Below are 13,241 nucleotides of genomic sequence, written 5' to 3' on the forward strand. Positions count from 1 at the left end.
GGTGTGGGTCCGCTAAAGCGTGGGCCTACTTACTTAATCATAGATGGAAGCCTAGGTTACACAAATGCCTGTGTAAAACGTACACGTGCGAAAAAAGGCTAATACATATACGTGGTTTAGGTGTGTAATATTTGACAAGCCTAACGATACAGTGACGATGCCGGTTGGTTTTTGATTTTGTAGTATGATTTTGTAGTATTCTTAGTAAACCTTAGAAATGCTATTTTAGTTTTTAGTTTTATTTAACAATTTATATTTAAAGATTAATTTAACAGAAAATATGTAAAAAGTTTTTATATACAAAGTCACATAAAATGTGAACATAAGTCGATTAATTTGTATACAGTTTTAATTGTATGCATCAAAATAGTAGGTCAGTAATGCTTAAACGAAAATGTGGTCTATGGTTTTCCGAATGACTAAATCTCTTAGTAACATATTACTCAAGGTCAACCTAGTTATTTGCATGTCACGTGGAGAGTATTAACCAATCATGTTTCAGGTTGTCAGTGTCCTGTAATTAGTCGGGAAAAATATAAAAAGCCTTGCTGTCAATTGACTTATTTTTAATGCTTTGCCATACTTTACAAGACTCAACTGGATTAACACACGAGAATGGTTTTAATTACTGTCAGGTTAATTGTGCTGATTGTCATATAAATATGGACCGACAAGATCTAGGCGGGGAGAAAGCCAGTAGAAGTTTTTACACGTCTGCCTTCGGAGCCCACTCGAGTCGATCTTCGTCTTATTTGCTGTCGGATACGCCGAGCTCTGTAAGCCCCGAGCCTCTCTCTTACGTATCTTTTCCCAACGCAGCGTCTTGTACAAGCTCGCAAGTTACTTTTGGGTGCCACTTCGCTAATAGTTTCTACAGTTCCAAAGCTCCTACAAGTGCAGTGTTTCAGCAACGAGTCATGAACCACCACAGTCTTAGTGGGAAAGTATATGGACACATGGCTGATAATCAAGGTGTGGTGGATTTCGGCAGAGGCGCAATACACTGCAATGAAGGTCCGACCCGGGTTCGGGACGTTGGTGTGTATCAGGGTTATGCAGGACCATATAGGATCCCTGGATATATTGATGTCCCTGTAGTTCAGTGCGCCAGAACCAGAGACCACAAACATGAAAGCCCTTTTGTAATGGAGGACTACGAGCCTTGGAACTGGTCGACCAGTTGGAGCAACCAAATTTATTGTCCGAAAGAGCAAACGTCCAGCCCGCATATCTGGAAATCGTCACTAACAGGTAAATGTATACTGTAGTAATATTTTCGAAGACTTCCAATCTTTACATTTGCGTTTCCAGTTACACATAGCGATTATAAATATCTCTATTGTACGTGTATAACTATACATTAAACATGTATGCATTATACTAGCCATAATAATGTTATATAGATCTTTACTCACTCACTCACTCACTCATCGTCTATACCGCTTTACCCTGTTTATAGATTTTTACATAATAAAATGTGTTTAAATTATTGTTATGTCATTAGTAGTAGGCTACTATATTGTTTTAGTATTTCTTTGCAGAAGACGCAGCGCCTGACACCGGGTCTTTTCTTCGTCGTGGGAGGAAGAAACGGGTTCCATACACCAAATTGCAGCTGAAGGAACTCGAGCACGAATACACCATTACTAAGTTTATTACCAAAGAGAGGCGACGACGGGTAGCTTCCTCCACTAACCTGTCAGAAAGACAAGTCACTATATGGTTTCAGAATCGCCGTGTCAAGGACAAGAAAATAATTTCAAAAATATGTAAAGACTATGAATCGTTTTAACGAATTACATCATAAACCTATTATTCAACGCCGTTCATTGTCTAAAACTCCTTATTTATAAAACTGCCCTTATTTGTTGTAAGTTTTATACTTTGTATTCATTTAACTGCTTTAAATACTTTATTGAGTTTTTTATTATTCTAAAACACACACGTTGTATTTCAGGCACATTATTTTAAGGGTTTGGGCTACTGGGAACGCATTATGTTATACACTATATAGTAGTCCTGATAATAGTTATTGTTCTATAATAAGGCCAGTCCGGTTACGTTATATGCACTTTGGTTTTGTTTATAAAAATGCTGACAATTATTTGTTTCAATGTTTTCCTAATAATCGTCTTTGCATCAATCGTGAATAATTGTGATTGTATTTGGGATATAAACAAGAAGAAACGCATTTGAAGATCGTAAAGAAATCCCTTAAGGCATATTATACGGAAATATAATGTTATTTATTCAAGAAATAAACGTATATTTCAATAGCATATAATATACGCCCTATATACAACAGTGTATTCAAATGAAGTGTTTTGTATCTGTCTTTGTATTGTATAAACAAAAATCAATAATTTACATATCAGCATATTATTTGGAAATTCACTGTGCAATACACAGCGTTCTAAGGTAATTGTTTAACATACTTTCAGGTTTCATTGATCCGGGCACACAAGGTCTAAGTAACGGAGGGCTTGACTACGACTAATGAGTTGTAGCAAGTGTGTTCTGAGTAGGGAACAAAAATTAAGCCACCAAAGGTGGAGGAATTTTTTTTAAATTTTCTCTTAACCTTACACATGCATGTAATCTATCGTAGTTTTAAATTTGCTGCTGTCTTAGGAAAGACAAAAGAACTGCTTCGAAGGATTTTTTTTTAAACATTTTCCACGCAAATAACGAGTCTTGTGTTTACCTTTGACCTTGACACGCATTCTCAGCGGCGACCTTGACTGAAATGTCTGAGTGCAATAACCACCTATAACTCCTCAATTTGTGGATGTTTGTTTCCATCTACTGGCTATGTAATGTAACTACAGCTTAGCGGTGGTTCAACAAAAATGCCTTTTAAAAGATTAATTAAATAAATTGGCCAACGGGTGATGTATTAATGAAATAAGAGGCACTGCTTACTTTAAAAAAATGTCAATGACTGTATTTGCATAAAAATTAAATTTAATAACGGCCTTGGTAAACTTTTTAAATTTATATTACAAATTATTGCCTAAAATTTCACGTCTTCACTAATAAACACCGGGATTGTCAGCAAAAGCAACAAATCTTAGTCCCTTGTGTAATTATTTTATTTCCTATTAAGTAACTTGGACTGTAGCTACAAAACAGCATTGCTATAAAATGCACTTGGACTTAGCTAAATATATATTTGTACTTTGACCTTAAACTAAGTTTTTTCATTGAATCTGACTAGTTTTCCATTAAATAATTGCGATAATGTGTGCGACCCTTTGGAATGAATATAATTTTAAATTATTTTTTATGTAGGTGCTGGACTCGTAAAGTCTGGGAGGCTAACCGTCTCATCTTTTTTGCCGACGCGTTTAGATTCATTCATTCATTCTGCTGTTGATAGATAGTAATTTGTAGCGATTAAAAAAATACCAGATGTAAGGTAAAATCTTTTTAAATATTTTATTCCCATCCTTACAATTAAGCATGATTAATAGCCAGTTTAACGCTTAATGACAATCTACGCTGTACAAGTAATAATCTCACGCGGCCTTTCACATTTTGGTATTTGAAATAATAGAACTCGAAATTGTTATTTTGTGATGTTTTTGTCACCATAATAGCCTAAATAAGCTTCCTTGTGTCAAATACTTAAAAAAATAAATTAGGCAGTTGTCTATCGTGACTTTGGAAAACAAAATTTTTACACCGTGTAGCCATGAAAATAATTTTGTCGTAGTAGGATCATTATTGTATTACCTTTTGTAAGTAATTCCAATATTAGACATTCGTTGTAATTGGATTTTAGATTCAATAATGTTATTGAATATTTAGTTATAGTTTTTAAATATTTACTAATATTTACAAAAAAACGTATTTGACAGCCTACCGCATGAATATTGTAGCAATATTTTGAAAAGAAATCTGTGTTTAAAAAACTGCTAACTGAAACCTGTTTTACTAATACTTAAAGGATATAATGAGGGAAATAATGATAGTGCCAGAAATGCAAAGTTATCAATGTGAATGAAAAGACAATAATAATAATAATAATAATAATAATAATAAAGATACTAATGATAATGATGATGAAAATGAAGAAAAAGAAAACGAAGAACATTTTGTGAAGTATTATTTTATTTGGTTTCTTGTCAGTTCAACTTTAATAATTTTCTGGAACGTAAACTGAACATTAAAATGTGATACCATGATGCAGAATTACAAAACAAAAACGTATTATAAGTTTTTGCAGATTTCCTATGCATTATGACAAGTGTAAAACAAATTCTCGTTGTAATTTTATAGTAATATTAAACTTAATGTTAGGAAATTTAACAAATGGTTGCAAGAAGACTGCTATCAATTATGTTGTGTTGTATTATCGTTTGCAACAAATAACTTTGTTAATGACGAGTTGTAACTAAACCTTTTTATATCGTTAGACCTTACTAGAATTTAGGTACTAAGCTTCAATTTAGGTACGATAAAGAGAATGTATATAGACAAGAAACGGCTGTAATTTTTTTTTCTATATAAAAAGACATAGCTTGGGTATTATTTTGTGTAGCGAGCTGGGGCAAGGGCGGGGTCGGACGCTGTCGGTTTGCATATCACGTGACTGAGAATTAACAAATCAACAATTACTGACTTTTATTATTTTAGGGGTAAAATAAAATCGCTTGTAAGATTTGAGTGTGTGAGCTCCTCAGAAATGTGCGAGCACAATTTTCTTGGTTCTGGCTATGTTAGTCCAATGTTTAATTATCCAACTGCGGATTCGTTGCCTTTCTCCAACTGGCCCAATGGCGCCCATCCGTCCGGACTCGCGCAGATCTACGGCAGAAGAGAGGTGTGTTCACTCCCGTGGACATCACCAAGTTCGTGTACAAACCCGCCACAGATTCTTGCCTTTAGTGGCTATTCTAAGCCGCTTATTACTAATTCTGTAGCGGTGAATGTCCACAACAAAGGAGACGCATGTAAATACTACGGTGAAGATTCAACTCCCAAAGCAGAATTGCCGGACAAACACACTACAGCATTTACCGGTGAGCATGGGATATCAGCAACTGCCAGTTTTAGCAAATGTGACTTTTCAGACTTGGACAAACGGTTGCAGAACACCGTAGCACAGACTGGGTTGAATTCCAACAGCCATGGGATAATCGATAGCACTGAACAGCTTGAACCTTCCACTGTCCCGGTACAGTCCACATCGAGTTCTCAGAACACCAGTGCAGCTTTTACGGACGGTACGCAACTACTTGTTTAACTGTAATGGAAAATACGGTTTGTCTTTATCCAATTGTTTATTTACTTGTATGGCACATGCACCAATATGCCTGTTCAACAGACCCTTTTGTTCTAAATATGACATTTAATTACTTTTTTATAACATTGTTTTATTGTTATATTTAACATCTGACATTAAATATTTGCACAACAGTTGATTGCATATATAAACATTTTACTGAAATAAAATTATTGTAACTTATTTAGGATTACATTTGTTAATTAACAGTAAAACAGTTTATAATATATGATAACACAAAAAATAGTGATGTCTTTTTTTTCTAGGACTCCCATGGTGTCCTGCTCAAATGAGAGCCAGAAAGAAGAGGAAACCTTACACAAAGCCACAGCTGGCTGAACTTGAGAATGAATTTATGATCAGCGAATTCATAAACCGTCAAAAACGAAAAGAGCTGTCTGATAGACTGGACTTAAGTGATCAACAAGTAAAAATCTGGTTTCAAAATCGAAGAATGAAAAAGAAACGTTTATTAATGCGCGAGCATGCTTTCTCCGTGCAATGAAGATAAATCAGTGTTTCTCTTTTTTGGTACAAATTACCAAATGATTTAGGGAATTTAATACAACTGTATTTTTATGACAACATTCTAAGTATATGAACGAATCGACAGAATTAGCAATATTTATTTCCGCGAATAATGGTCTAGCTGATGTAAAAATGTATTTTTTTTCCAATGTAACGCTTTTTGTAACATAAGAGGCAATTATACACCAGTTATTAAATGAAAATGCAACATTGGCTGTTGTGTAATGTAAACTTGTTTGTGTGTGTGTGTTTTTTCTGTATCCAAATAATGGTTATTTAAAATTGCAATGTGTGTGTGTGTGTGTGTGTGTGTGTGTGTGTGTGTGTGTGTGTGTGCGTGTGTGTGAGAGAGATAAACTTTTGTTTACTAATGAAATCCCTGAATTGGACAGAGATTGGCGAGTTAAAAACTTTTTTGCAAGCAAGAAGTCAGATGAATTTGATGTCTGGCCAACGCAGTCTTACCTTTGACTTGAAGACTAGAAATAAACTGCACATGCATGTGTGTGTGTGTGTGTGTGTGCGTGTGTGTGTGCGTGTGTGTGTGTGTGTGTGTGTGTGTGTGTGTGTGTGTGGGTAGGTATTATGTTATATGAGGATATTTGTATATATATTTGTAGTTAGAATATACCAAATAAACGTTCGTTATGTTAGAATTGGCCATATAAACGTTTGGTTATATTTTAGCTAATCTACTCTCATTTTATTCTATACATAATATACATAACCCACTACAATGGACCATCACTTTAAGAATATAGTGCGAAAATGTTCTATTTTCACCTTAATATTAATATTAATACTTGTCTTATATAAATATCATACATAAACAAAAGTATTAAAGAGAATCTTGGGTAAGACAAAAAGTTTTAAAGATACAACTGGAATATAATTTGTATTCCTTAAGATAGAGAAGCGAGTTAACTTTGCTGACGGCTGCCAAATATGGAGACGCCATAACAAAGTTAAGGTCAAGTTAGTCTTCAGCATTGGGCCAAAAACACACAAATATGTTATTTAATTTAATTGTTTTAAAATAATAGGCTACATTTAAGCGGATTAGTTTAAAATTGTATTTCATACATTCCTATTTGTATATTATTATTATTATTATTATTATTATTGTTGTTGTTGTTGTTCTTCTTCTTATTATTAGTTTTCAGTAGTAGTAGTAGTCGTAGTAGTGCTACATTCATTTAAAGATCACCTATGTGACTGTGATGTGAATTTTATTATTGACTTAGTTTACCTATTATTTATATGGTTTTTTTGTATTTATTTGTAAAAACACTTACATTATGTTAACATTTGGTTCTTTATAGCAAATATGTGATTCATTTAATTTGACGTATTTTTATATAATTTGCGTCAATCTGTGTGTGTCAATTCTCATGCTAATGACTTATTTTGATTCTTTGGTAGCCGCATCTTACTCGCAATCTCCCTCTTTTTTCACACTTTTTCAAATGCTAAATTAGGATTATATATGCAATATATTTGCTTTTGTTAGGAGCGTATTTTGGTTAGCTTGGAAATACCAAGCAGGCTAAATCAGAAATAAAGCTGGTCAGTTTTAGACCATTTCGACCTGAGGTCAATTAAATAACACGTCTACAATTTAATAGCCTATGTTGGTTTCAGTAAAACCTACCAAAAATATTTTTTTGCAATTAAACACTTTCACTTAATATCTGTACTTTAATATTAGCAATTGTTTTGCTTTCTTGGCTCTAATATAGTATACAAATTCTTCCACGCAACTCACAAGAAATACAGGGCTCATCCTTTTGTCTGAGCAATAAAATGATTTAAGTGCTGACGGTTATTGTAGATTGTCGGCTGCCTTTCAGGCCTCAGACGTTCAAAGCCAGGAGAGTTGTTTTGGACTTGGCAGTGTGAATCCAGGACAGATTCTGTTTCAGTATTTTTTTTTTCTTTTGTTGAATTGTAGCAGTGTTTAACTGCGATTCAACATTCGGCAAAATAATTCAACAGACGGAGCTTGGGTTTGCTACTGAACTGTAAAGTAAGTGTAACTCAGATGCCGTATTTCAATAACCACATTTCCCTATTATATTAGTAGTAGTAGTAGTAGTGTGGTTTCAATAACCACATTTCTCTATTATATTAGTAGTAGTAGTAGTAGTAGTAGTAGTAGTACTAATAGTAGTTGTTGTGGTAGTAGTTGTTGTGGTGGTGATGGGGTATGGGAAATTCTTTAGCGATGCAGACTATATGTACTAATTATTATTATTATTATTATTATTATTATTATTATTATTATTTGTGTATTTATTTTGCTAATTGGTGGGATAAGCCTATTTTGTCGTGTGAGTAAAATGCATCTGTTATCGCATTAGGGGCTTTAAAAAACATACATTTAATAGCGATTAACATTTAAGCAAATATTTTTGCTGTTGGGTCTTAAAAATTTGAAGAGCTTCCTTAAAACTGTTCCCTAAAGCCAAAGTGATAAAATAATGTTTATGGACTTCTGTTTAAGCCAATGCCCGATGCGAAAAAGAGATGAAGGACAATATACATAGATTACTTTTATAATTGAGAAAGGAAGAAATAATTACACTTTGATGAAACATTTTGATCAAATCGAACGTAAGTCTGTATGTTGATTCGAATACACGTGGAATTCAACATATTATCCTGTTTCTAAAAGTTTCTCGTCAAGTGTAAGGCGTGGATGCCTGGGAAAAATAAAGCTAGATATTTATAAAATCCACATAACTGAGCTTTATTGAATTTCGTCGAACACAATAAGTTGACTGAATGTTATAAACGATACGTGTTTTTTATTTTTTTGTAAATTGTAATGCTTATTTCTGAATCAAAATGTCGCTGGTATCCTAGCACTTCGGCGGTTGTTTAGCTTACTAATGCCTTGTTTGTTCACATGGGGAGTTTCAGAAGATGCAGGCAACCAATAATTTGCCTTGTGCTTTGCCTATGAGCTGCTCGAGACAGTTCCTAATGACTGATATTGATATATGGTAATTTCTTTACCGGATCACATGACACAATTACCTCAAGAATCGATCAAGATGAATTGCACGTCAGCCTACGTTTCCGATTTTTTTCTCCCTCACGACTCCTGTCCACACGCCTATGGTGCAATAGATGTACAAAGTTTAACACAGTCGAGTTGCCTGTTCGTGCTCTCTAACGCCAAGCCGAGATATGACGGACTACGATGATCGCGGTAACTGCGCGTCCAATATGTATTTACCGAACTGCACATACTATGTGTCGGCGCCTGATTTCTCGACCGTGTCGTCGTTTTTACCGCAGTCCACGTCGTGTCAAGTTAATTTTCCATACTCTTCCAATATATCTCAAGTCCAACCTGTTCGAGAAGTGGCTTTCAGAGACTATGGACTGGATCACCCGAGCAAATGGCATTACAGGGGCAATTACGCTTCCTACTATTCAACGGACGAGATAATGCACCGAGATCTACTTCAGTCATCAAACAGAGCGGAAATGATATTTAAAAATGAGTCTGTGTACAGTCACCACGGCGCCACGAACTCCGCTTGCAATTTTTTCACCAACGTCGGCCGTAACGGAGTACTTCCTCAAGGCTTTGACCAGTTTTTCGAAACTGTTAACGCTGGAAAGCCCAACCCTGAGTCCTCAAGACAAAAGACTGAGACTACTGTCCCCGGAGATGCCGCATGTAATAAAGTGTCCTCAGATAGCGCTGATCAGTCGAAAAGAGACGCTGAAACCACAGAGGAAGAATCTCCATCGGCATACGAACAAGAGGGGAAGAACAACGGCTCAAGTAGGTACATACATAGATGGTACTTAAAGCTGCTAGACCCCTTTGTCGATTCGGTTTTATGTGCAGCTTTATAAGCATGCAAAGATTTTTACATAGCAAATACGACTGCCTTGCGCTTGTAAAACAATTTTTATGATGGGAAAGAAATCCTAAAAGCATATGGCAATGGTGAGGGTGAGCTGTAGATTTCTAAAATTAATTACATACTGATATTCATATATAAATAAAAAAAGTTACTTAGTTACTTGTCTTGTACCCTATCGGACCACTGAAGTGAATTACAGTTTTTACTAAACCTATGGCCATTTCTAGACTTCCGTGTTTCACGAGTTTAAGACTAAGGTAATGTGGTATAATAGAATGCTGGACTATTTTAACAGATTTTTTGCCCTATAGACATAGCTTGTTGAGACTCTTTCGTGTGCTTCCTGAGTTTTCATTTGTGTATCGGTTTCTAAGGTTGTTACCTTACTGTGTGCGTGTGTGCCAATCTGGACTGACGATAAAGGGGGAAAACGTGTATGTTTATATAGAAGAGTTTTTGAGTTCTCTGAGAAATTTGCAGAAAACATTAAGTTTATGTTATTTTAATTAAATGAATGTCAGTCATTTAAGTTGTTAGGAACATTTAATTGTATTGTTAACTAACATACAATTTCTTGTTGTAGGTACAAAGTCCAGAAAAAAGAGATGCCCATATTCAAAATATCAGATCCGAGAACTTGAACGAGAATTCTTTTTCAATGTGTACATAAATAAAGAGAAGCGCCTCCAGTTGTCAAGAATGCTAAACCTTACAGACCGACAAGTGAAGATCTGGTTCCAGAACAGAAGGATGAAAGAAAAAAAGCTCAACCGAGATCGTCTCCAGTACTTCACTGGAAACCCTTTATTCTAAAATCCTGTTTTGTTTTGTTTTTTTAACATAACACGTAAGGCTTTTTACCGAGTCATGATTATATATGTTATTAGGCCATTATGCATTCAACCGAAACAGATACGCAAAATAAACTGTAAGGTCTGATGTATACTTTTAACTATGCAAATTTTTTGGTAGTCTATTAAAACAATGAACTCTGACCTCTGTAAAAAATATATCCACAATAAGCAAACGTTCTATAAATGGTACCGAACGGTCGACAATCTTTTTATTTTCTGTTGTTTAATTGTGATCGCTGCAAAAATGTATTCGTGTTGTATCTTTTTATTTATTTATGAAAAATTCATGGTACAAGGCTACATAAGGCACTACAATTGCAGTAAGCAAAACAGTTTTTGATTACAATAATCAACGCATTTCCATCAGTGTAGAATTGTATATGCATTTCTTTCAGTAGCATGCAGTGTGTATTGGTGTAGTAAATAAATATAAATATTCCAGAATTCTTTGAATTTCTTTTAAGTAACCGCTTGTATTTTGTGTAAGAGAATGTGCTTGCTGTTATTTTTTTATTAAATATATTTTCTTTTAAAACGTTTCAGACATATTAAATGTGCATGTACATTACTAAATACATTCTTAAATAAACTTCTTTACACTCCTTCGTTCGTTTTAATGGTATGCCAGTTTAGTTCGTGGACGCTTTAAGGGTGCAGAAACAAAATGATCACGCAAACGAAACGAGTAAAACCTAAATAGGCCTAACTAAAAATAAACGAAAAAGAAAAGCTTTGAGTTTTTGTTCCTTTACACTAAGGGTGTTTACCAAACCTTGAACCGCGTCTAGACAGTTCAATAAAGTCGAGCTGTAAAGGTTTAAATTGGGGGCTATATTGTACCCTTCGGCCAGTCCAAACGCGACGTTGGCCCTAAACCCTGCACATTGTACGGATGTTCTTTTTAAGAATTTGATGGATGCACACAAGACCTAAAGATTTTGACAGAAGATAGCATTGTTAAAATGAATCTGTAACGCAGATGAAAACTGCAAATTCATTTTGGTAACATTTATAACACACCACCGTTACAGTAGTGATACTGTGTCAAAGGTAAGACTTAAATACTGACATCACTGGCTTCTTGTATGTTTTTTTATGGATAAATATGGAAAACGTGATTACAAATAAGAAAATCGGGTTTGAACTTCCGTAATGTCAAGGTCGCCACCCTTAACCCGTTTGTAAAATATAGGCGCCTTTTCGTTGTTCTCGTTGAGAAACTACGCCCTCCGAGAAATAAAAGACTGCAGCATGAGCAAACATGGCCGCGACGCACTACGTTTCCTTCCATTCATGAGCAGCATTCCGCAGCTTGCTAGAAATTAGAGCAAGTGTAAAATTGTAGTTTATTTGAAAACATAATTTTACCATGAAAATAAAACTACATATTAAGACCAATTCTTTACACTTTAATTAGATAAAATATCAGTAAAAAAAATAAATAAAGTAAAATTAAGTAAAATATCAGTTGTTTCGAAGACATGCTTACACTGAAAACGTAAAACAAACAAAAAAAAAAACTTAAAATTCATCGTTAGGCTAACAAACACACAGAATTTATAAATACATATAAATATATAATATATACATATTTTATTTTATATGGACTGTTCAAGACGTGACATAGAAAGATATTATAGTGATCACTACAATGGTTACACGTGCAAACTATGCTCACAAATCATCTTGAAATATAGACAAACTGCGTAGCTTTTAATATTCTGTGGATTTCTTATTTAAGCCAAATTTGTAAAAATATATTTTATTGTCTCTTACAGTCAGTGACCACATGGGGGCACACTTACAACAGTTTTAGAGCAGATATTGAACATTTCAATTGTTCAGTATGTAACAATGACTGTGATCTTGAGAGAGTCATTTATGTCTGAAGTATCTAAGTATCTGAAATTTCGTACAATGTGCTTTTCAAAATAGCGTTACCATACTTCGGGTGTTTTGGGGAAAGTAATGTATAGTTATACTGCATAACGTACAAATCATCATGGGTAGTTTAATTTAGGACGTATTAGTTCATCGTTCCTATAAAAACGGTTGTGTAATTTTAATTTCTATTGTCTCGTCGGTAAATATATTACGTATTTAATCAAATAACAAGGTAACAAGTAATTGAAGTTGTTTGTGCTGATGTTTCAGGGGTGTCTGTATATATATATTGTGTGCACTATTTGAAGTACAGTTTGATTAAAGTTTAATACAAAAAAAATCTGACAGTAAATTCACAATACATACTAAAATTCTGGCGTAATATAATATAATATAATATAATATAATATAATATAATATAATATAATATTGCTCAGAAGATCATTAAAAATGAGAGTAGCACACTTATGTTTAATAGACATTTAGTCAAAATAATTCTTATGATTATGATGATTATTATTATAAAGTCTAATATTCTGATAAATTTACAGATACAAACACATAAGTGCGCGATGTCGAAATTTTTTTTTGTATGTGCAAGTAAATATATATATTTTAAAAATAGAGGTCATAATTAAGAAAACAGTGGGATCGAACCTTTCCGATTTTTTTTGCCAAAAAACAAAAGATAGAGAAGTGATTATAGTGTGTGTGTGTGTGTGTACTTACGCTGTTGTATTAATACTGATATATAATCATATGCAAACACGGTACAAAAGGCCGTTTTTTAAATATTTTTTTTAA

The 13,241-nt window shown here is 34.1% G+C and overlaps 3 protein-coding genes across 3 annotated transcripts; all 3 read left to right on the forward strand.

Annotated features, from left to right (window-relative positions):
* Positions 1-543: 543 nt before the first annotated feature.
* On the forward strand, positions 544-3,040 carry hoxd13a (homeobox D13a). Its single transcript, XM_053497114.1, has 2 exons — positions 544-1,251; positions 1,542-3,040. Exons 1-2 carry the CDS (start codon positions 570-572, stop codon positions 1,790-1,792), a joined length of 933 nt encoding a protein of 310 aa, XP_053353089.1. The 5' UTR covers positions 544-569; the 3' UTR covers positions 1,793-3,040.
* A 1,647-nt stretch (positions 3,041-4,687) lies between these two features.
* Positions 4,688-6,029, forward strand: hoxd12a (homeobox D12a). Its single transcript, XM_053497131.1, has 2 exons — positions 4,688-5,228; positions 5,554-6,029. Exons 1-2 carry the CDS (start codon positions 4,688-4,690, stop codon positions 5,790-5,792), a joined length of 780 nt encoding a protein of 259 aa, XP_053353106.1. The 3' UTR covers positions 5,793-6,029.
* Positions 6,030-8,958: 2,929 nt separating this feature from the next.
* hoxd11a (homeobox D11a) lies at positions 8,959-11,087 on the forward strand. Its single transcript, XM_053495742.1, has 2 exons — positions 8,959-9,614; positions 10,283-11,087. The coding sequence occupies exons 1-2, from the start codon at positions 9,008-9,010 to the stop codon at positions 10,510-10,512; spliced, it is 837 nt and encodes a 278-aa protein (XP_053351717.1). The 5' UTR covers positions 8,959-9,007; the 3' UTR covers positions 10,513-11,087.
* The last annotated feature ends 2,154 nt before the right edge of the window (positions 11,088-13,241 follow it).

This window comes from Clarias gariepinus, chromosome 5, assembly GCF_024256425.1.
Source record: "Clarias gariepinus isolate MV-2021 ecotype Netherlands chromosome 5, CGAR_prim_01v2, whole genome shotgun sequence".
In the NCBI taxonomy this organism is placed as follows: domain Eukaryota; kingdom Metazoa; phylum Chordata; class Actinopteri; order Siluriformes; family Clariidae; genus Clarias; species Clarias gariepinus.